This window comes from Microcaecilia unicolor, chromosome 8 (genome assembly GCF_901765095.1).
Source record: "Microcaecilia unicolor chromosome 8, aMicUni1.1, whole genome shotgun sequence".
Lineage (NCBI taxonomy): Eukaryota > Metazoa > Chordata > Amphibia > Gymnophiona > Siphonopidae > Microcaecilia > Microcaecilia unicolor.
The window spans coordinates 8,107,976-8,132,218 of NC_044038.1; the positions used below are offsets into that span (position 1 = coordinate 8,107,976).

At 46.0% G+C, this 24,243-nt stretch overlaps 1 protein-coding gene across 1 annotated transcript in view; it reads left to right on the top strand.

Moving 5' to 3' along the window:
- Positions 1-24,243, top strand: part of FLII (FLII actin remodeling protein) — a 96,872-nt gene that overhangs the window by 17,390 nt on the left and 55,239 nt on the right. The window contains exons 3-11 of the mRNA XM_030211466.1: positions 2,638-2,709; positions 3,691-3,771; positions 7,888-7,973; positions 12,664-12,825; positions 14,917-15,020; positions 16,126-16,301; positions 18,288-18,445; positions 18,739-18,823; positions 20,311-20,464. Of these exons, the coding sequence (XP_030067326.1) occupies positions 2,638-2,709; positions 3,691-3,771; positions 7,888-7,973; positions 12,664-12,825; positions 14,917-15,020; positions 16,126-16,301; positions 18,288-18,445; positions 18,739-18,823; positions 20,311-20,464 (1,078 nt within the window). The remainder of the gene's footprint in view (positions 1-2,637; positions 2,710-3,690; positions 3,772-7,887; positions 7,974-12,663; positions 12,826-14,916; positions 15,021-16,125; positions 16,302-18,287; positions 18,446-18,738; positions 18,824-20,310; positions 20,465-24,243) is intronic.

Below are 24,243 nucleotides of genomic sequence, written 5' to 3' on the forward strand. Positions count from 1 at the left end.
TAAAATTATGTATCATACCTGATAATTTTCTTTCCATTAATCATAGCTGATCAATCCATAGCCCCTCCCAGATATCTGTACTGTTTATATTCTGGTTGAATTTTAGGTTCAAGTTTAGTCTTCAGTTACTTCAGGAGGACTTCGTGTTCAAGTTTTTTCACTTGGATCCTTCAAGAGTTGAGACGAGTTTGTGTTACAGTGAGCTGCTGCATTCCTCTCCCCTCCGTTTTTCGGGGCTGGATTGAGACTTAAATTCTGCCGGCACTCCCTCCCGCTTCGTGCGGCTGTAGGGCAGCTTTGTACCCCTCCCGCTTCGGCGGTGTTAGGGTCAGTCAGCTCCTCCCGCGGTTGCGGTTGCAGGATAAGCCAGATCCCCCCGCATCGGCGGGGTGGTGTCCCTCCCCCGCTCCGCGGGGATGAGCTGGACGGATTCCCCTCCCCCACTTGTGTGGGGATGAGCTGGGTTAATTCCCCTCCCCCGTTTCGGCGGTGGTGAGCTGGGCAGAGTGTCCCTTTGTGGGTGTAATTCTCTAAGTGCTGAGTCCTGCGGATGGAGCTTTGATATCGACATACTGAGGAGTTTCCGGCAGCACATGACCACATATAGGGAGGCAAAAGTTTGCTCTCTATCTCCACCTGCTGGTAGATGGACACAACCCACCAGTCTATGGATTGATCAGCTATGATTAATGGAAAGAAAATTATCAGGTATGATACATAATTTTACCTTGCTGCCTGCTTCCGGGTCTGTCCTCCCCTGTTCCTGCATGCCGCCCAGGCCCCGGATGATTGCATTAGCACAATATCGCATTAATGCAATCATCCGGGTCCTGACTGGGGACCTGGGGCACTTCACAAACAGGGGACCATGCTGATGAAATTGTACCCGATTGTTTAACTTGGTATGATCTAGGTCTTAAGAAGCCTGAGAACCATTTTAACACTGCTCCACAGATTCTGTAATGGTCAAGGATGTTTAGAAGGATTTTATGATCAACTGTGTCAAAGGCACTGAACAGATCAAATTGGAGTATTAATATTTTATTACCAAAGCTAAGTTCTCGTCTAAATTTAGCTAGGAGGGTGGTAAGAACAGTTTCAGTACTGCGAGAAGGTCTCGAACTGGATTGTATGTAAAATGAAGTGAAGTTGGAGATGGTCTGTAAGTCGGTGCATGAATGACCCCTCCATTACCTTTACCAATAATGGGATTAAAGCCACTGGTCTGCAGTTAGAGTCTACACTTAGGCTGGTTTGGGTATTCTTTAGTATGGAGTCAAAATGATGTTGCCATTTTAAGGGGGGAAGAAGCCATGAGATAGCATTACAATTTCAAGTAGCTTATGTGTAAACTAGAGGCTGATTTGAGACGGTAACTAGGGCATTTATCAAGTAGGCATTGTGATTTAGCGTATTTGTGTAGAGTTCATTTGACTTGATCAGTTGTAAGTGGGTGGAAGGCTGACCAGATTCTGTCTGCGTGGGAGCATATTGGTGAAGGATCGTATAGATTAAGAAAATGATCTGTACACCGCCTTGAGTGAATTCCTTCAAAAAGGCGGTAAATAAATCCTAATAAATAAATGGCATAGAGAAAAAAACCAAGCTTTTATGGATAGGATCTTCTGTTGACCCTAGATTTCATCATACTTTGAAGGCAGACTCTGACCAATTTAAATTAGACTTACAATCTAAAATACTTGGTGTAGAACTTGACAACCAGCTATCTATATATAGTTATACTCGGACTATTATAAAGAAATCTTTTTACTATCTAAGGAAACTAAGAGCTGTAAGGAAATATCTGGAGCTATTAGCGTTTAAGCTTTGTCCAATCCTTGATCTTATCGAGATTAGACCTACTATAACATTGTTATTGGTTGTACTAAACTTCCCTAACAACTTCAGTTAGTTCAGAATACAGCCGTTCGGCTAATTTATGGATTGAAAAGATACGATTCCGTGAACACTTCCTATTCTAAGTTAGCCTGGTTTCCAGTAAGAGGCACGAACTATATGTTTTTAAGATATTGATCAGTGAAGCTCAAACTGATCAACCAATCTAGTCCCTTTTGTCTATGGTTCAAAATACACTTGTAATACTTTTCACGCTACGGTTTCCTATGGCTCATAAGTTAAAATCTGTAAAGCTGTTTAAATATATCTGTACTATAAATTAGGTTTATCAAGCGATGCTTAATACCTTTTCAGTTACTGATTTCATAGAACTGGCATTCCTTGAGAAATTGGTTCTAACCTCTTAAAATTGTAATCCGCCGTAACTGATAAGGTATTAGTGGAGTATAAGACCGGAATGTAGTGTACTGTAAAACGGACTCAATTAGCATAAGTTTGAAATTTGTGTTAGCTTAGCTCTTTTTTCTATGAAAGTCAAAATGAAAATTATTGGCAAACAATTTCAGCTGGCATTCAAGGTTTCTAAATATTTTCTACTTCTGGATTTTAAAATGGCAGCGTTGTGTTTAGTGGTGCAGGAGGACATTTTGTGCAGTCTCAGCATCCTTAGGGTACTCGAGGATGGTCTTGAGTCACAAGTGTTAGCTCATGCACCAGAGACACTTCAATACCTCTCTGCTTGCTCTTTCTAATATTCTGTAACTGATCTTATCCAAACAGGAACATCTGTCTGTCAGCCACAACAGCCTGACCACCTTACATGGGGAGCTCTCCAGCCTTCCCTGCCTCAGGGTAAGTACCAGTCAGGGAGGGGCAGAAAAGTGTGGATAGAGAGGGGAAGAGGGAGGCAGAGAAGGAGGGCAGGTATGAACTGGAGGAGTAGCCTAGTGGTTAGTGCAGTGGACTTTGATCCTGGGGAAGTGGGTTCAATTCCCACTGCAGCTCCCTGTGACTCTGGGCAAGTCACTTAACCCTCCATTGCCCCTGGTACAAAATAAGTACCTGAATATATGTAAACCGCTTTGTATGTAGTTGAAAAAAACCTCAGAAAGGCAGTATATCAAGTCCCATTTCCCTTTCCCCCTTTCCCTTATGACATTACAATGTCAAAAGTGAGCCAAGTATCGGGCAATCAAGCCATTGTGACATCACTGATGAGGTTGGCTCTTATTGGTGGAATGAGTGGAGGAGTAGCCTAGTGGTTAGTGCAGTGGACTTTGATCCTGGGGAACTGGGTTTGATTCCCAATGCAGCTCCTTGTGACTCTGGGCAAGTCACTTAACCCTCCATTGCCCCCGGTACAAAATAAGTACCTGAATATACTATGTAAACTGCTTTGAATGTAGTTTGCAAAAACCACAGAAAGGCGGTATATCAAGTCCTATTTCCCTTTTCAAGATAATCTTTCAACAATACAGAAACCTCCTTAGACAGACTGAGTACTTGAAAAGCTAACGGCTTGTTGAGGTTTTGCATGGGAGTGAATAAGCAGATCCATAGGGTCTGTAAGTAAAAGAAAAGCTCGGCCTGCATATGAGAGTGTATAAACCAAATCCCATGGCCTGTCGAGCACAACCGACATGTTCATGAGCAAATTTCTGAGAGACTACAAACCTTCCACTGAACTGCGCTGATCTTTCATCAGTTTCTCATCAGTAACATTCCCAGCACTCTCACTGCCTGGCCTGTTTAATAGATTTAAGAGACAGGTCTTTACCTACAGACCTGAGTGTGTTTTGCTGATTATATTTAATCTGGTTTCCCCTTTTTAAGGCAATTATAGCTCGAGCCAACAGCCTGAAGAATTCCGGAGTCCCTGATGACATCTTTGAGCTGGACGACCTCTCGGTGCTGGTATGTGTGATGCGAGCTAGCGACTGTGCCCTGCTTCCCATAGCAAATCAGTACAAATTCCTGTTACATCGGTATTTTGGGAGAGAGGAAAGAATTAAGTAGATGTTTTTTTCTTTAAATTCCCCAAACACTTGTAGTATTGACAGAAGACTTTGGTAGGCTTTCCACTGAAGACCTGAAGCTTAGCTCAGAAGCTTAGCTGAAATTGGGTGGCGGAGCAGGTGGGGGGAAGAGGGGTTGGTGGTTGGGAGGCTAGGATAGGGGAGGGCAGACTTATACGGTCTGTACCAGAGCTGATGATGGGAGGCGGGACTGGTGGTTGGGAGGCGGGAAATACTGCTGGGCAGACTTATACGGTCTGTGCCCTGAAAAGGACAGGTACAAATTCAAGTTAAGGTATACACATATGAGTTTGTCTTGGGCAGACTGGATGGACCATGCAGGTCTTTTTCTGCCGTCATCTTCTATGTTACTATCAAGCTCATTTTCAAAGCACTTAGCCTCCCAAAGTTCCATAGAAACCTATGGAACTTAGCCTCCCAAAGTGCTTTGAAAATATGCCTCTATGTTACTATGACCAGCTAGCTTTGATTTAGGTTCTGCACCTGTTAAATTCTGAGAGTTTTTTTGTTGTTGTTCTTTTAAGGATAGAACCAGCACTGCAAGAACACAGTGGTTTAGAATTCAGAAAAAGGAGGCTTACATGAGGTCCCTAGCATTGGTCATTTATGAATGCAGATCATGGGGTTCTGGTCTTTTTTTTTTTTTTTTATTCCCTGTTCAGTGGTTGTGGGGGGGAGAGCCCTTAGGGCCATGATGGCGAACCTATGACACGCGTGTCAGTACTGACACGCTTAGCCATTTTCGGTGACACGCGGCCGCATGTGGCCGCATACAGAGAAGCAGCGGCATTCCCCGGGGCGGATCGCCGATGCGTCCCCCCCCCCAGGTGCAGCGCGACCTCCCCCCCCCCCCCCCCCCCGGTGCATGTTTACCCGCTGGGGGGGTGCCGTGTGCGCTCCTATTGGCTCCCTCCGAGTCCTCCGCTTGTTCCCTCCCTGCTGCTCCCTCTGCCCCGGCTCCTGCACGGCCGTTAGGGGATCTTTGACCTCACTTCCGGCCGGCGGAGCAGAGAGCAGCGGAATGCCGTGGGGGACGCATCTCTGGGGGCCCTGTGATCGCCATTACCACATAACCACAGCAACCATCATCCAATCTACTGTTCTGGGGTGTCGTGGATTTCTAATTGACCATCATTACTGAGATAGGTGAGGGGGAGGCTGGGAGAGGCGAGGGCATGTGCTATGGGTGCCGTTTCCCGCCATTAGAAATAGCGGCAGCCATCTTAATTTACATAAGGTGGTCAGTTAGGCTAGTTAACCCCTAATTGCCTGCAGGGCTAACAGGCTATCTATAATTCTATCTTCTGTCACTGCCCCCCTGATGGAGAACCCAAAAAATAAAAAACCAAGGTTAAGTAAAGGAAGTGGTAGTAGCAGTAGCCGACCCTTTCAAGAGACATGGACCGAGATGTATGGCATTATAGAAAAAAATGGCACATCATTTTGCGTTCTATGTACTGAAACGGTAGTAAGCAGAACGTGGAATATAAATAGACATTTTGAAACTAATCATTCCCAGCTCTTGAAAAAAAGTGAGGATGAAAGGAAGGAATACATTTCCAGGCAGCTACACTTTTATAAGAGCCAATCTAAGTCCATCCTTAAATTTGTAAAAGGTTCTACAAATTTAACATCTGCAAGTTTGAGCATTGCTCACTCCATAGCTCAGCATGGAAAAGCACTCAGTGAGGGAGAATTTATTAAAGAAACTCCTAAGATGTGCACCAGTTCTGTTTCACGATATGCAGAATAAAGATGCAATTATTAAGAGAATATCTGAGTTACCAGGAAATTTGGAGTGCCTGGATCCGATTACCAGACACTTTTAGCACCCTGAAAAATATAGCAATGGCTTTACTCACAATTTTTCCCTCTAAGTAGTTTTGTGAAACCTTATTCTCAGCGTTAAATAATATCAAAACCAACAAAAGAAACAGATTGAAAGATGAAGTTAGTAGTGCTTGCTTGGGCTTGAAGTGTACAAAATACCAACCTTCAATTGAAGATTTAGCCAATGAAATTCAGCAACAAAAAAGTCACTAATAGGCAGATTAGTTAAAGAATTCCCCCTCCCCCTCACTTATCTTAGTTCACGGCACCCCACACAAGTTAAATAATATCAAGACCAACAAAAGAAACCGACTGACAGATGAACAAAGAAGTCACTAAGCAGGTAAGTTAAATAAATAGGTTTTGGTTTATTAAATACAGTTATATATTACAATTATACATTTTTGTTATTTAAACTATAAATATCGCGAAATTATGTTTTTTTTCTCGAAGTGACACACCACCCGAGTTATGCTCGGTTTTTTTGGCGAATTTTGACACACCAAGCTCAAAAGGTTGCCCATCACTGCCTTAGGGCATGTCAGGAGATGATGTGCAGAGAGATATTTAAAATGAGCTCAGCTTCAGAAGACAAGACAGCAACAGATTCTTTGCTTTTTATCATCGATTAGGCTTTCTTCGTAATTAGGATTCTTACTGGATTTTTACAGGCGATAGTTTGGTTAACGAATGTAATTTTTATAAAAAGTTCACGTAAATCAATGGAAAGTGAATCTGCTTAGTTGCATGTTGACTTTTGTTTTCCTATATCTGTAAAAAGCTTGTGCACACTTGTTAAATGTGCTTTCTTGGTTGACGATAAAATGGGGGGAGGGGGAGCCACAGTTCAGGGTTACTGGGCGGTGAGAGCGTGGTGCAAGAGATGTGGGTGTTTTCCATGAATGCTTTTAAATGTTCAGATTTCCTTCATATCTGTGCATGTGAAAACCTTCTTCTGACAGATGTCCCTTGGCTGCCGTCCTTCTGTAAATCCAGCTCTGTTTGACATCTGAGTTCACTCTGAACTATTAATTTTGCTCTGTTTTTGAATTTGTCTCAATACTTTTGCCTCCTAACAATACTGTTTTTTTCCTTGCTGTTTGTCTGACTTATAATTAACAGCTGAAAATCTGATTCATAAACCAGAGTTGCCCTTTTCTGGTCAGTCAGTCACCTGGCAGCTTTGGTGCTGTATGGGTTATCTATTGTTCAGATTGTGTAAAGCACTTTGTATGGAAGAACACACACAATTCCAGTCAGCTATTATCTGGATGTGCTGTGCTTATTTATTTTTTATAAGAACATAAGAATAGCCAAATTGAGTCAGATCAGTGGTCCATCTAGCCCAGTATCCTGCTTCCAGCATTGGCCACTCCAGGACACAATTACCTGGCAGAAACCCAAAGAGTAGCAACATTCCATGCTACCAATCCCAGGGCAAGCAGTGGCTTCCCCTATGTCCATCTCAATAACAGACTTATGGACTTTTCTTCCTGGAACTTGTCCAAATCTTTTTTTAAACCCAGATACGCTAACCGCCGTTAGCACATCCTCCGGCAACGAGTTCCAGAGCTTAACTATTCTTTTGAGTGAAAAAATATTTCCTCCTATTTGTTTTAAAAGTATTCCCATGCATTTTCATTGAGTGTCCCCTGTTCTTTGTACTTTTTGAATGAGTGAAAAATCGATTCACCTCCAACCCGCTCCACACCACTCAGGATTTTGTAGACCTCAATCATGTCCTCCCTCAGCTGTCTCTTTTCCAAGCTGAAGCAACAGAAGGTTCCTTCTGTCTTAGTAATGGTTGTAACATAATCATGTCACTTGTGGGGCTGAATGGCAGGGCGTTAATCCCCCTATATTGTATATGTTCTTAGTCTCAGCTAAAAGACATGAAAGCAGCGTCCTCAGAAGTTACCGTTTCATCTTTAGCCATAAATTATTTGTTGGTGATCCTGTCGAGGGCATGCTACGTATCTGAAGCTGAGCTATTGCATATCCTCTGCGGCGTAAGGACACATCTTGCGCAGTGCGTGCATACTGTGTGCAGTACTCAGGCTTTCCCTTTTCGCCTTATGTGTGTTTATAAGATCTGTGGCCCTCTAACCACAGGCCCACCCCCTACAGAATACTCACCCAAATGCCTCTCTGTTGCTTTCCCCAGGACCTGAGCCATAACCAGCTGACAGAATGTCCTCGAGAGCTGGAGAACTCCCGCAATATGCTGGTGCTTAACCTCAGCCACAACAGGTGAGCACTGGACATCACTGGTCCTGGCCTGCCTCTCTAGGGGGCTCTTTTACTAAGGCACATAGCCAGACCCCGAGGTGGGAGGACACAGTTTAGCCCGCTGCTAATCTCCCCCCCCCCCCCCCGCCATTTTCAACCCTGCTGCTGCCGACCCTCCCCTTCCACTTTCAACCGCCCTCCTGCCACCGCCCCTCTGCTGTCGCCGCTACCACCAGGTACCTTTGCTGGCAAGGGTCCCCAACCCCCGCCAGCTGAAGTCTTCTTCAGCACTGGTCTGCGGCGCGTTCGCTGATCTGTTTCTGTGAGTCCTGACGTCCTGCGAACACTTTAGCTGGCGGGGGTTGGGGACCCCCACCAGCAAAGGTACCTGGCAGCGGTGGTGGGGGGGGGGTGGTAGAAAGTAGAGGAGGCCAGGGCTAAATCTGTGGGGGCCCATGCCCCCGTGGCCCCACCTAGCTATGCCCCTGGCGTCAAATTAGAACTACCGCCTGGCTTCCGCATGCCCCGGGCGGTAATTCTAATTTTTATGCGCGGCAGAAAATATTTTTTATTTTCTACTGCGTGGCGCTAACCAGGCGCTAATCAGCTAAGTCAATGGATGGCAGTAAGGTCTCAGGCCCAAAATGGACACGCACCAATTTTTATTTTGCCACACATCTATTTTCAGTCAAAAAAAAACAAAAAAAAAAAGCCTTTTTTTGCACGTGCTGAAAAATTGACCTGCGCGTATCCAATACATGCACCTACACCAGTGCAGGCCATTTTTCGGCGTGCCTTAGTAAAAGGGACCCTACGACTCAGGCTCATGAAGTGTCTAGGCAATAAACCTAGCAAGTGTGACTGATACAAGACTACCAAGTAGAATACAATCTTTTTATAACTGTTTTTATAATAATACAGACTAATTTCATAGTATGAGTGGAACAGACAGTTCCCTTAGGTTATGAACTTCTAGCGTTGTGTACCATGAACTTTTAGATGTGATGTGACATGTTTCTTGTATTCCGCCAACTTCCACTTATCAGTGGTTCAAAGCAGTTAACAAAAACTATGCTAGAAACCTGAAAAAGAATCACAAATTAAGAAATAAACTGTTTAAACAAAAAAGTCTTCAGATTCTTCTGAAACAAAAACTAACTAAAAGAACTGATTCTGGATTTGGGTTGCAAGTGTTTCTTAGTTTAGTTTCTGTCAATTTTGATATACTGCCTCACAAATCGAGGCGGTTTAGATTTATTTATTTGTATTTATGTATTTGTTGCATTTGTATCCCACATTTCCCACCTATTTGCAGGCTCAATGTGGCTTACATAGTACCGTGAGGCGATCGCCAATTACGGTATGACAAGTACAGAGTGATATTGTGGTAAGGTTCATGTGTGACAGATACATTAGGGAATCAAGGAGGAAGAGTTAAGTTATGTCCAGGTCGAGTGTACAGGTACTTGCACTGTCCCTGATGGGTTCACAATCTAAGTATATTGTACCTGGGGCAATGGAGGGTTAAGTGACTTGCCCAGAGTCACAAGGAGCAGCAGTGGGAATTGAACTCAGTTTCCCAGGATCAAAGTCCACTGCACTAACCACTAGGCTACTCCTCCACTCATTCCACCAATAAGAGCCAACCTCATCAGTGATGTCACAATGGCTTGATTGCCCGATACTTGGCTCACTTCTGATATTGTGATGTCATAAGGGAAAGGGGGAAAGGGAACTGGGACTTGATATACCGCCTTTCTGAGGTTTTTGCAACTACATTCAAAGCGGTTTACATATATTCAGGTACTTATTTTGTCCCAGGGGCAATGGAGGGTTAAGTGACTTGCCCAAAGTCACACGGAGCTGCATGTGCCTGAAGTGAGAATCGAACTCAGTTCCCCAGGACCAAAGTCCACCACCCTAACCACTAACCACTCCTCCACCAATAAGAGCCAACCTCATCAGTGATGTCACAATGGCTTGATTGCCCGGTACAGTTCCCCAGGATCAAATCCACTGCACTAACCACTAGGCTACTCCTCCACTCATTCCACCAATAAGAGCCAACCTCATCAGTGATGTCACAATGGCTTGATTGCCCGATACTTGGCTCACTTCTGATATTGTGATGTCATAAGGGAAAGGGGGAAAGGGAAATGGGACTTGATATACTGCCTTTCTGAGGTTTTTGCAACTACATTCAAAGCGGTTTACATATATTCAGGTACTTATTTTGTACCAGGAGAAATGGAGGGTTAAGTGACTTGCCCAGAGTCACAAGGAGCAGCAGTGGGAATTGAACTCAGTTCCCCAGGATCAAAGTCCACTGCACTAACCACTAGGCTACTCCTCCACTCATTCCACCAATAAGAGCCAACCTCATCAGTAATGTCACAATGGCTTGATTGCCCGATACTTGGCTCACTTCTGATATTGTGATGTCATAAGGGAAAGGGGGAAATGGGACTTGATATACCGCCTTTCTGTGGTTTTTGCAACTACAATCAAAGTGGTTCCCGTACTATATATAGATACTTATTTGTACCTGGGGCAATGGAGGGTTAAGTGACTTGCCCAGAGTCACAAGGAGCTGCAGTAAGAATCAAACCCAGTTCCCCAGGATCAAAGTCCAAAGCACTAACCATTAGGCTACTCCTCCACTCATTCCACCAATAAGAGCCAACCTCATCAGTGATGTCACAATGGCTTGATTGCCCGATACTTGGCTCACTTCTGATATTGTGATGTCATAAGGGAAAGGGAAATGGGACTTGATATACCGCCTTTCTGTGGTTTTTGCATCTACATTCAAAGCGGTTTACATATATTCAGGTACTTATTTTGTACCAGGGGCAATGGAGGGTTAAGTGACTTGCCCAGAGTCACAGGGAGCTGCAGTGGGAATTGAACCCAGTTTCCCAGGATCAAAGTCCACTGCACTAACCATTAGGCCATTCCTCCACTCATTCTTCATTCTGCCCAGTATAAGATTTGTTCTGAATTGGTCTGATTGGGGGGGGGGGGGGGAGAAGGGCACAAAATGTGTGGTCTTACCTGCTAATTTTCTTCTCTTGAGTCCATCCAAATCAGTCCAGAATCCCACCCTGATATAGATTGTTCAGATGACTTGCATGGTTTTTTTTCTCAATTCAGTGTGAAATAGGGCACCAGAGGATCGTAGGGGTTTTGAGATTTGTGGTTGTTTAGAATATGGCTCCTCTCCTCCCTCAATGATTAATTTGGGGGAGGGGGGGGTCAACATTTGCTTTGTTACAGAAAATTGTTTATATATATATATCAAACATATAAATGGCAAGTGACCGACTCACCTGCAAATGCGCAGTAGAGACTTCCCTCTCTGTCCCGCCCCCGCGTCAAGACGTGATGACGGAACAGAGAGGGAAACTGCGCTGAGGAGTGCACCACACGGAAGGGGAGGGAGGGAACCGCCGAGGTCACTACCGCTGACCCCCAGCCCCCCTCCAACCGGGCCGGGCCCTCTCTTCTCCATTGAACTTACAGTGCCGAAACTGCAGCAGGCAGATCAGCTCCCGTCGGCCTTCCTTCCCTGCCTGTGTCCCGCCCTTGCCGACGTTATGTCACACGAGGGCGGGACACAGGCAGGGAAGGAAGGCCGACGGGAGGCGATCTGCCTGCTGCGGTTTCGGAGGTGAGGCGCTGTACATTTAATGGAGAGGAGAGGGCCCGGGTGGAGGGGGGTGGTGACGACCCCGGGGGGGGGGGGGGAAGCGGTAGCGGCAACCCTGGGGGGAGAGGGCAGGAGAAATGCTGGACATGGGAGGTCTCAGAAGGAGGGGGGCCTTGGAGCTGGGAAGGATGGACGGGGGGGCGCCTTGGAGCTGGGAGGGAGGGATGGAGGGCAGCCTTGGAGCTGGGAGGAGGGGGGGCCTTGGAGCTGGCAGGGAAGGAGGGAGGGCGGGGGGCCTTGCAGCTGGGAGGGGAGGGGGGGAGGGAATGGGGCCTTGGAGCTGGGAGGGAAGAAGGGAGGGCGGGGGGGGGGCTTGCAGCTGGGAGGGGAGGGGGGAGGGAATGGGGCCTTGGAGCTGGGAGGGAGTTACACATCAAAATAGACCATACCAATACTCGCCCGTTTTAACGGGCTTAACGGCTAGTATTTATATAAATAACTCTGGGCTCACAGCTCTTAGTCCTCTATCGCCATCTGTTGGCTTAGGGGCATAACCCATTCATTCTGGACTAGACTGGACTGTTGGATTCAAGGGAAGAAAATTAGCAGGCAAGACCAAATTTCTCCTTTTCCACTACATCAAACCTGTGGAAGAGCTCGCTTTCAAAATACGGTTCTCCACTTTTGAGTTTTTATTTTGTGCAGTAGGCTGAGTATTGTACGGCTTTTTAAAGTTGATTAATGCTTCTGTTACATAGCTGTTCCCTCCTCTGGAAACCTACATAAAATCGGGGTGTTGCTAATTGGTTCATAATCAGAAACCATGTTTAGTTGCTCCCCCCCCCCCCCCCCCCCCCCCCCGATGAATCATAAGTGTGAATACAGCACAGAGGATGAATCCCTTTCGGAGAAGGAGCCTTAATGTATGTAATGCACCTGTGCAGTATGGTTTATTCAATAAACTTTATTGGCCTACTCTCAGCTGCAACGATTAGTTTGCCTGTATTTTGTCAAGTACTGGAATTATACTGCCTGCTCTGAAACTTTTCTGTCTTTTATTAGCATTGACAACATCCCAAACCAGCTTTTTATCAACCTAACAGACCTCCTGTACCTGGACCTGAGCGACAACAGATTAGATAGTTTGCCACCACAGATGAGACGCCTGGTGCACCTGCAGACTCTGCTGCTCAATAATAACCCTCTCCTGCATGCCCAGCTCAGGTAAGGGGCAGAATGCCAGGCTTGACAGCAGGCCACTGACCAAGCGTCTGTTTACGTCGTCCCTGGGGTAGACACCACACGTTGGAACAATGTCCACCTCCTGCTTTATCTTGGGAGGGCTTTGATGGACCCTGGACTGCAGGATTCCTGTTTTCCTTTTCCTCTGTGCCATTGGATTTCTTGGGTAAAAACGTGGATTCCGTTCTCTGGCTGCTGCTGTTGGAGGTCTTGTTGTATGGTGTCATCTGTCATTCATTCAATCAAATGTATTTGTATCTCACCTTTTCGTAAAATTTTTAAATGTTACAGTAAAAAAAAAAAAAAATTATAAAAAGTAGACAAACATGGCATAGAAAGTAGAAACATATAAGTAAATATAACCCCACAATTTAGCAGCTGTACAATCACAAAGCTACAAGCAGCTATACAGTTAAAAGCTGTAGAAAACAGTAAAGTTTTCAACTTTCTGCAAAATGACAATTTAATCCTTTCCTGCCCCAGATGTAATGGCAAACTATTCTATAAATGTGGGCCTGCAATTGACCATGCACATCTGTCTATATATATATATAAAAGGCACCACCAACCTTCTAATGAAGCCTCACTTCCGTTTTGCATGGTGGTGTAGATATCCGGTTTCACGAATCACAGGCAGGAGTAAGGAGTAGGGAAACATAGCCAGCAAGCTGCGATGTGCTCCCCTCCCCCCCTGCTGTATCGTCAGGGCACGGCTGAGGATCTCAAAGAGCAAGCTCCAATCTGCTGCTCTCCTGCCGACTGTCTTGCTGGGCCTGCTCCCCCCCCCCCCCCCCCCCCCGCCCCCCACTTCCTCTCAGTTGCAGTGCCAGAGAAAATGAGTGCAGGGAAGGTCAACCGCTCCCTCCCTTTACATTTAAAGCAACACCAGGGACTTGCATCTCTCCCTTCGCCACACACACACACAACACCCGATGCTGAATTTGGACCACCGTGCCGCCTCTTTGCATGGAACAACCTTCCTGAGCCCTTACGCCAAGCCCCCTCCCTGCCCATCTTCAAGTCTTTGCTTAAAGCCCACCTCTTCAATGCTGCTTTTGGCACCTAACTCTCACCTTTCAGGAAATCCACTGCCCCAATTTGACCGCCCCTATCGGACTGACTGTTCACTTGTCCTTTAGATTGTAAGCTCTTTGAGCAGGGACCGTCCTTTATGTTAAATTGTACAGCGCTGCGTAACCCTAGTAGCGCTTTAGAAATGTTAAGTAGTATTAGTAGACAGTTGCTGGCCGCACGAAGAGGGAGGAGCAGCGGCGGCGACTTGGTGAGGGCGAGGGGGACAGTGGCAGCGCAAACATCGGGGGGGGGGGGGGAGCGGTCCTAGCGCCCGTTTCATTCCTCTCTGAAACGGGCCTTTCACACTAGTGTTCTTAATAAACAAGCAGCAGCAATAGAGCAAACCATCCTGACAGCTTGAGTGGAGCTTCATAAGAACAAATCAAAGAATCTAAGTAATTGACGTTTGTTTGTTTTGAATATCGATGCATAAATATTTAAATGAAATATGATATCATATCGGTATAGGCAAGATTTGATCGTATCATGTTGCATTAGGTTATGTTCTTACACAGGGCTACCGAGAGATTAGGCCGGGCCCAGGGCAAGGCCGCCCCGCCGCTGCTGCCCCCCCCCCCCCATTGCTCCCCCCGCTGCTGCAGTCCGCGGCCTCACCTGCCTGCCTCCATGGCTCTGGGCCCTTTACATTCAAGGCGGCAGTCGCAGATTGTCTCTCTTTGGGCCTTCCCTCCCTGTGCCCCGCCCTCGTCCGATGTAACTTCCGGTTTCCGCGAGGGCGGGACACGGAGAGAAGGCCAGAAGGGAGGCGATCTGTGACTGCCGCTTCAAAGGCAGGGGGCCCGGAGCCGAGGAGGCAGGCAGGTGAGACCGGGAACTGCAGCGCTGGCGGCCTGGCCCGGGCTTGGGGAAGTTTGTCCCCCCTGCTCCCCCCTCTCGGCGACCCTGTTCTTACAGAACCTGCTTAGAAGTATGAGCAATTAGCAGAATACCAATGATTTTAAAATAAATGATTCTTTTTTTCTTCAATGTATTTTCAAGGCAGCTTCCTGCCATGGTAGCACTGACTACCCTGCATATGAGGAACACACAACGCACCCAGAGCAATCTACCAACCAGCCTAGAAGGCCTGACTAATCTATCAGGTAATTTCCAAACAGAACTCTCCATCTTAGGGAAGTGGGGTTAAGTAAATCATCTAGTATTGTGCACAGATTGAATTCTCTTCCATTCAGTGAAGGTAACACCACCTGAAAAATAGCATATTCCTTAGCGTCCCTCTGGACCGGTCCAGGAACTGACTGGTGGATTATGCACTCCCTCCAGCAGGTGGAGACCGGTCCGGAGGGACTAAAGGAAAGCAAGTTAGCACAAAATGGATCCAGATGCTGATTTCTGTTGCTTTTTACAAAGGATGTGATTGTGGGCCCCGGTAGCATTTTTGCATGCATTGCTCATCTGTATTGGAGCAGCTGGTCCTGTTACTGTTTATTTATTTATTTATTTGTAGCATTTGTATCCCACATTTTCCCACCTATTTGCAAGCTCAATGTGGCTTACATTGTTCCTTATTGGTGATCACTAATTCCGGAAAAGAGAAATACATAGTTAAGATGGAGGTGACAGAGTGGATTAGATAATTCAGGTGACGAAAGTACATTTTCGTAATAAGAAATAAAAGGTATGGGATTAAACGTCAATCGTGATAAATTGGCTTGAACAATCAGAAAATAAAGGGTTACGTTTTGTGTAGTTCTGGTGTAAATTTTATTACTGGTATTTAGGATGGATCTTTGTGGTATGCCTTTTTGAATAGGTTGGTTTTCAGAAGTTTTCGGAAATTATTTGTCGTGTGTTGTTTTTATGGATTTTGGTAATTCATTCCATATTTGTGTGCTTATGTTAATTTATATTTTAGACCTTTGCAGCTGGGGTAGAGGAGATTCAGGAACGTACATGATAATCCTAGTAGAATTCCTGGTTGGTAGGTCTATAAGGCTTGACATATACCCCGGAGCTTCACCGTGTATGATCTTATGAACCAGAGTGCAGACCTTGAACGCAATGCGTTCTCTTAGTGGAAGCCAATGTAGTTTTTTTCTCTTAGGGGTCTGGTGTTTTCATATTTCGTTTTACCAAATATGAGTCTGGCAGCTGCGTTTTGTGCGGTTTGATGTTTCTTAATGATTTGTTCTTTGCATCTGTTAATATGCTTTCTCTCCCTCCCTCCCTCCCTTTCTTCCTTCCCAGATGTGGATATGTCGTTAAACGATCTGATCCGAATTCCTGAATGCCTCTATAGTCTCTCCAGTCTGAAGCGCCTTAACCTGAGCAGCAATCAGATCTCTGAGCTTTCACTCTGCATTGACCAGTGGACGTCACTGGAGACCCTTAACCTTTCCCGGAACCAACTCACATCGCTGCCGGTATGTGTCCATTAAATGTGTGTAGTCAGTGTCCTGGGGGAGCATAGAGGGTGTGTATCTGTAGTCACTGTTGTCTTGAAAGGCAGAACTGTCAAGGGGAAGCAGTTTTCCAACAGATTTTCAGCACTGTTTTTGGCAATCTGATCTCTTGCTGCTTCCAGGTGGGAAAGGAGCAGCTGGGTCAAACCACGTGGCTGATGTGAGATCAGCAGCATGATATACCAACTCGCTGGTTTTGAACCTGCTCAAACTGGCAAGGAGAGATCCTGCAGAGTTTGTAGCAACAGGGACTGGCTCCATTGTATTAAGTGGGAGTTATAGGTGCTGAACTCCCGAAGCTGGTCTGGAAGTGAGGAACATCTTTCCTGGAAGAATCCTAGCGATGTAACCGAGAGCAGGTGCTGTGTGTTCTGATGACTTTGCAGCTTGTTAACTTAACACTTGTGAAACTACTTGGAGACAGTGGCGTACCATTGTGGGGGCGGTCCGCCCCGGGTGCACGCCGCTGGGGGGGGTGGCGTGCGCCGGTCAGCATCGTTCGTTTCCATGCTCCCTCTGCCCCGGAACAGGCTACTTCCTGTTCCGGGGCAGAGGGAGCATGGAAACGAACGACACTGACCGGCGCGTGGCACCCCCCCAGCGGCGTGCACCCGGGGGGTGAGGGGGTTCTTTCGCCGGGGTGGGGGGGTGTTCTTTTGCCGGGGCGGGGTCGTGCTGCACGGGGAGGTGGCGCTGCATCCGGGGGGGGCGGGGCGCATCGGCGATCCGCCCCAGGTGTCAGCGCCCCTAGGAACGCCACTGCTTGGAGATAATGTTTACAATCAACCTCAGCTGTATACTAGTAAACTTAGAGGCCTTTGATACATAAATGATGTCTCTCACTAAAATCCTGGACAAATTCTAATGATGGAAATCTGCTGCAGGAGGTACTTTTTGTATCGGATAATTTGTCACTTCTTGTTCTAGTTGTGATGAAAACTTTCAGAGGGAGGTGGCGCCCTATGGGTTAATCAATTTACTGAGGCGTGAGGGTTTGAGGCAAGAGTTGATGTGATGAGGTGTCTCCTCCCTTCTTGACGAGAGGGTAGGGTTGTACCTCTTCCACTTCTTGGGTTAAGAAGGGTGGAAGGCTACACTACAAAATGGGAGACAGCAATGGGTTCCACCTATGACCCCTCTCAATGGGCGCAGGCCTTTTGATCACTACTAAAGGTATCAATCTCTAGTGCCATGATAGAAAACGGGCACAAGATGCTATATTGGTGGTACTATACCCCTCATCGGCTAGCCACAATGTATAAAAAGGGCTCTGGTAACTGTTGGAGGCAATGTGAGGTAAAAGGGGATATGTTTCACGTGTGGTGGGCCTGTAGACATGCTCAAAAGTTTTGGACCGAGGTGGTGGATTTCCTGTGTGAAGTGACGAATCAGATATATCCCATGGGGGTGGAAAGCTGTCTGCTTCACTTTAAACCTCCAGGGATTAAAAAAATTACACACAGCTTAGCCACTCAGCTTTTTGTGGCAGGCAAATTGGTCATGGCTTCAGCTTGGAAGAAGCCCACGATTCCGGGGGTACACACAGTCCGAGAAAGATTGGATAGAATACAACTAATGTCAAAACTTACAGCCATGAGAAACGGTCGAATCATACATTACCATAAAATATGGGATCCATATATTAAATGGAAAGCAACTACTGTAATATAAGACTTGTTGCACACCCAATATGACAAGGGGTGGGAGGGTTTAAAAGGAGGGGGACATGGTTAATCTAAGCAGAGGTGTATAACAGTTCAGTTGATGTTTTTAGATGATGTTTGAAATCTATATGCTGTTTTTTGAAGCCAAACATCTACAGAGCTAATGTATAGTTGTATACTGTGTTTCCAAATGTTAAAACTATAAATAAATATTTGAAAAAAAAAAAGAAGGGTGGAAGGCATCTCTCACCTTTTCTAACTGACTTGTCTCTTGATTTTTCAGTCTGCTATCTGCAAGCTAATCAAACTGAAGAAGCTTTACATAAACTCCAACAAGTTGGACTTCGACGGTATTCCTTCTGGCATCGGAAAGCTGGTTAATCTGGAAGAGTTCATGGCAGCAAACAATAACTTGGAACTTATCCCTGAGAGTCTGTGCAGGTAACGGGCTTCCCCAAACTCTCTATACATTCTCCGTGGTTGTAGTGGACCTTTTCCTCCCTCCGTCGCCCCCTAGGCCTTCATACATTTTCCACCTTGAGCAGGTAATGGGCCTCTTCCTCCACTTGGCTTCCTTTAAGAGTCTGCACAGGTAACTAGCCTCTGCTACACCCTCCTCAGGTTTGTGCAGGTTGCAGACTTCCAACATCCTTACCTGTTTTTTTTACAACATGTGTGATTTGCACCTGCTCTTGGGAAACGCGTTCTTAAGTCTGCTTTCTGTTACGTTGCAGGTGTAGCAAGCTGAAGAAACTGGTTCTGAATAAAAACCGTTTGGTTACGTTACCAGAGGCCGTTCACTTCCTGACGGAGCTGGAGGTGAGCTAATGCTCTTATGGAATCTGTACACTTCTTTGTTGCCGTTTGTCTGGTATAGACAAACCAAACCTTATTGTACTATGGAGGGAGCACAGCATAGGCGCCCCGTATAAGAGGCTTGGGGAGGCTAAGCCTCCCCAGCCCAATCGTGGACTTCCGCTTGTGATGCAGCCCACCCCCCCGCCCCGCGCATTTTGATCTTTTATTTCCGTGGCAGCGACGTCAATGAAGAAAAAGACTACAGGCTCGCCGCCAGCTTCTCCCTTCTCTCTGCACACAGTGTCCCGCCTTCTGCGGTGATGCATTTCCTGTTTCCGCGAGAGCGGGACACTGTGTGCAGAGAGAAGGGAGAAGCTGGCGGCGAGCCTGTAGTCTTTTTCTTCATTGACGTCGCTGCCACGGAGCGTATGGAGGTAAGCTCCGCCCCCTTTAGCCTCCCCAAACAGTTGGGCTACCGACCGTCTATGGAGCACAGTTAGCGAAAAGAAAAAGGGTTGAAGGTGTGTGTGCAATATGACAGTTCTCTAGCACTACTAGAGATACGCCACGCTGTACACAAACACACAAGTCTCTGCACGACAGAGCTTTCAAGACAAACAGGACAAAAGACAGTAAGGAGATTAGATTTACTATGGGAATGATTAAATCAACATGGGTGTTAAATGGGTTAAGGTGAGTGGGAAGGGTAATGTTCAATGCATAATAGAGGGACATGTGTATTATTAGATAGGAGAACAATCCTTTGAAGGAGCGCATTAAGAGGACCCACCAGTAAATATTGTTGGGATAATACACTGAGTAAAACAGGAGTTATAAATATTGGAGTTTCATATAAAAGTTTATTGTTAATAGTTATGCAACCGCACAGTAATTATACATGTACACATTATAAATATAGGAGAAGACAAGAAGGAAGGGATAGGGGAGAAAAGTTTGGACAACATTGATGATGGACGTTTCAGGTTTAGTAATGTGTACTAGACTTCGCTGTTATACGATTTATGTTGACTGAGATGGAATTGTATACCATGTGACCTCATCAATAAAAAATTGTTGAAACATAAATGGGTTAAGGTGTAAAACCAGCCTTAAAAATGGTGGGTTCCTAGCCTGGATTCAGAAAGGGCCAGAAAAGGAGTAAGGTGTACCAACGCAGGACGCCTATTCCAGGTGTTCAGCACAGCAGGATTGAAGGAACGGAGTCTGGCGTTGGTGGTGAAGGAACAGGACACAGATAAAAGTGACTTGCCTGATAGATGGAGTTCCCAGGAAGCAGTATAGAAACAAACAAAAACAAAAAATGTTTGTGTCCTTTAAAAGGTATTACTGAGGTTTCTGCATTATCTTATGAGCTGCTTTGCACCCCTGTGTCACTACCCTGAAGAGCTTAGTCACAGTTTGAGCACAAGGAGATATAGCAAATGATAGCAAGTCAGATTGGATTCTCCCAGTGATTGAGGGTCGTCTTTTTTTTCTCTTCCTCTTAGGTCCTGGATGTACGGGAGAACCCCAGTCTGGTCATGCCCCCAAAGCCCGTGGACAGGACATCAGAGTGGTACAACATTGACTTCTCTCTTCAGAACCAGCTGCGATTGGCTGGGGCATCACCTGCAACTGTTGCGGCAGCTGCTGCGGCAGCAGGTAAGATAGTGAGAGGAGGTCTGGGTGACTCTGGCCTATCGCACAGGACTTGTTTGCTGGGAGAATACAGATAGAGAAGGGAAGGAAAAATGATGTCTTACCTGATAATTTTCTTTCCTTTAGTCGCAGTAGATGAATCCAGAGACTTGTGGGTTATGTCCATCTACCAGCAGGTGGAGATAGAGGACACCTAGCTGAACTCTGTCTTATAGGATTGGTTTGCTCCTTGGACAGCCAGTATTTCTTGTACCAAAGCAGAAGAATTAGTCGGGGTGTATACAATGCTCCATTCTCACAGAGTTGAGACATAAACAACAACCACTTCCTTAGCGTCCCTCCGGACCGGACCAGGATTGGACTGATGGGTTGTGCTCGCCTACCAGCAGGTGGAGACTGAGAAAAAACTGTGACTCTAGAGAGCCAATAGGAGCCCTGGCCATGTGACCTTAGCCCCAGTATTTTCTCAGTCTCCCAGCAGGTAGGAAGTGAGCCCATTAGTCTCTCTCCTTTTCTCTTTAGATATTACAGATATTTGTGATAATTCTTCTGTGCCTGGAATCTTATTTAGAGGCTTGACAGGGTTTCCTTTCTCTTCTTTCTTTGACAGCCTCGGGGGTGTTAAACTCGGGTGTCTTGAGTCCACCCCCCTTCCTCCCCATCTCCCTGGCTTAGCAGGGAAGGGCCGTCCCTTTCTCTGGAAAGGTGACGGGGTGTATACAATGCTCCATTCTCACAGAGTTGAGACGTAAACAACAACCACTTATATCATGAAACTCACAAACCTGTAACCATAAACTTAAACAGAGAAACGGACTGAGAAGGCGTGAAAGCAGCAGCATGCGGGCAGGGCGCCATTTTGTCAGGCCTGACTGGCAGTGAGAAGCATCCTCTAGCTGATCACACGCGGAGCAAAGCCACCATTTTACAGCCCCAGGACCCGACGGGGCATTCAGCTGCATCGGGATCTTTCTTTTCTTAGGAGTTTATATTGCTCTTAACACCAGGCCTATTTACTGAAGCAGGGACAGTTGGAGTTGCTGCAAGGTGCTTCAGTTTCTCACCCCACTGCCCCTCCGGCTCCTAAGAGATCTCGTTTAGACCTCCAGGAATGGGCAGATGGGGCTGTCTCTGCTTCTCCCTCCTTATCTGATGTGGCCTTGGTCCGTTCAGAGGAGCCATCGTTGAGGGAGCTGTTAGAGGAGGGAGAGCTCCCTCCTGAAGAGGGGGATGATTCAGAAGTACGGAGGTTGTCTCATAAAGAGGAAATACTGGGAAGACTTTCATGCTATTCACTTTCTGGACATTCGTCGCATTCTTGTCCGCTGTTTGGAAGTGACCAAGTTCCATCGGTCTGATCATCTGGCATTCACTGGCCACAAGAAGGGTGACCAGGCCTTTAAGGCTACTGTAGCAAGGTGGCTTAAGGAAGCCATCTCTTCAGCTTTTATCTTGGCATTGAAGTTTCCGCTTCTACATCTGAAGGTTCATTCTACGCCCTTTGCTGAGACGTAGGCTATATCTATTGATGAAATCTGTAGGTTCACTGCGTGGTCCTCAGTTCACATCTTTGCTAGACACCGTCGGTTGGACAGTTTAGCCCACAGGGATGCAACCTTCGGGGCTTGGTTCTGGTGGCAGGAATTGCTTTGTTACATCCCGCAAAACTCTGGCTTGATCTATGGGAGGTACCTGGTAATTTTCTTTCCGTTCGTCCCAACAGGTCAGTCCAGAGGCCCACCCTGCATCTTGGTGATCTTTATCACATCTGTCCGATTAGGTCTGTAGGTGTGGAATGTTCGCAGAAGCAGTTCACTAGAAACATAAGTACATAAGCACCGCCACGCTGGGAAAAGAGCAAAGGTCCATCAAGCCCAGCACTCTGTCTCCGACAGCGGCCAATCCAGGCCCGAAGAACCTGGCAAAAACCCCAAATTTAATAATGATCAATGGACTTTTCCATCAGGAATCTGTCCAGACCCCTCTTAAACTCAGCAAGGCCAGCTACCGTCACTACCTTCTCTGGCAATGAGTTCCAGAGTCTAACTACGCGCTGAGTAAAGAAAAACTTTCTCCGATTTGTTTTAAACCTACCACATTCTAGTTTCATCTTGTGTCCCCTGGTTCTACTATTGTTAGAAAGTGTAAACAAACGCTTCACGTCTGTCTTCTCTACCCCACTCATTATTTTGTAGACCTCTATCATATCACCCCTCAGCCGCCTTTTCTCTAGGCTAAAGAGTCCTAGCCGTCTTAACCTCTCCTCATAAGGTAGTCGTCCCATCCCTTTTATCATTTTTGTCGCCTTTCTCTGCACCTTCTCCAATTCCTTTATATCTTTTTTGAGATGAGGCAACCAGAACAGCACAATACTCCAGGTGCGGTCGCACCATAAAGCGATATAACGGCATTATAACATCCTCATGCTTGTTGTTTTCCATCCCTTTTCTAATAATACTCAACATTCTGTTCGCCTTCTTAGCCGCTGCAGCACATTGAGCTGAAGATTTCAACGTCCTATCCATGATGACTCCCAGATCCCTTTCTTGGTCCGTAACTCCTAAAGCGGAACCTTGCATGACATACCTGTAATTAGGGTTCCTCTTTCCCACATGCATCACTTTGCAGTTGTCAACGTTGAACTTCATCTGCCATTTGGACGCCCAGTCCCCCAGTCTCACGAGGTCCTCTTGTAATCTTTCACACTCCTGCTGCGATGAGACGACCCTGGATAACTTTGTGTCATCTGCGAATTTAATTACCTCACTAGTTACTCCCATCTCAAGGTCATTTATAAATATGTTAAAAAGCAGCGGTCCCAGCACAGACCCCTGAGGGACCCCACTAACTACCCTTCTCCATCGAGAATAATGACCATTCAACCCTACTCTCTGCTTCCTATCTTTTAACCAGCTCTTAATCCATAATAATACACTGCCTCCGATCCCATGACTCTCCAGTTTCCTTTGGAGTCTTTCATGAGGCACTTTGTCAAATGCCTTCTGGAAATCTAGATATACAAAACAAAATTAAAGAAAACAAGATATATTCACAACCTGAATGCAGGCGCTTTGTGCTGAGGAAGCACGTCGCTTGCACCCAACCGGTCAGACTATTTGACTTCTTCAACATTTGAGAGTTCGACCAATTCGCTTTGTTTATGGAGAAGGTCCAATGAGGAGACAGGACATTTCTCTATTCACTGCTTGGTTATAGACAATATTGAAAGTGATGCTGCTACTACATAGGGTTCTATATGGCAGAGCTCTCTATCTCCATCTGCTGGTAGATGGGCATAACCCGCAGGTCTCTAGATTGATCTGTTGGGACTAATGGAAAGAAAATTACCAGGTATGAACTTCCCCCCCCCCCCCCCCTTATTGCCCCCTCTCCCCCATGCCATGGTGATCTCTCTTTGGAAGAGAGATCACTATGGCATGACATGTAAATTTAGACGGGACTATCCTTGATTCAGCTTTTTGAGAAACGTGATTTCGTGTCGAGTACAAGTCCCCCATGCCGACCTACATTGAAAAGTTGAGTACTTCTTTTATATTAACATTATGAAATAAAATAACTAAATCTAATTTCAAATTGAAGATGGTTTATATTAAAAATTGAACCATTATTGGACTTATAACGATTATGGGTGAAAGTTTTTTTTCCTCCCGATTGACACCTTTGCTGGTCCAATATACGCTGTAAATATCAACATTTTAAATGCATAGAGGTAGTGAGATCAATTTTGTTTTTGTGATATTTCTAAAGATCTCCTAGACCCA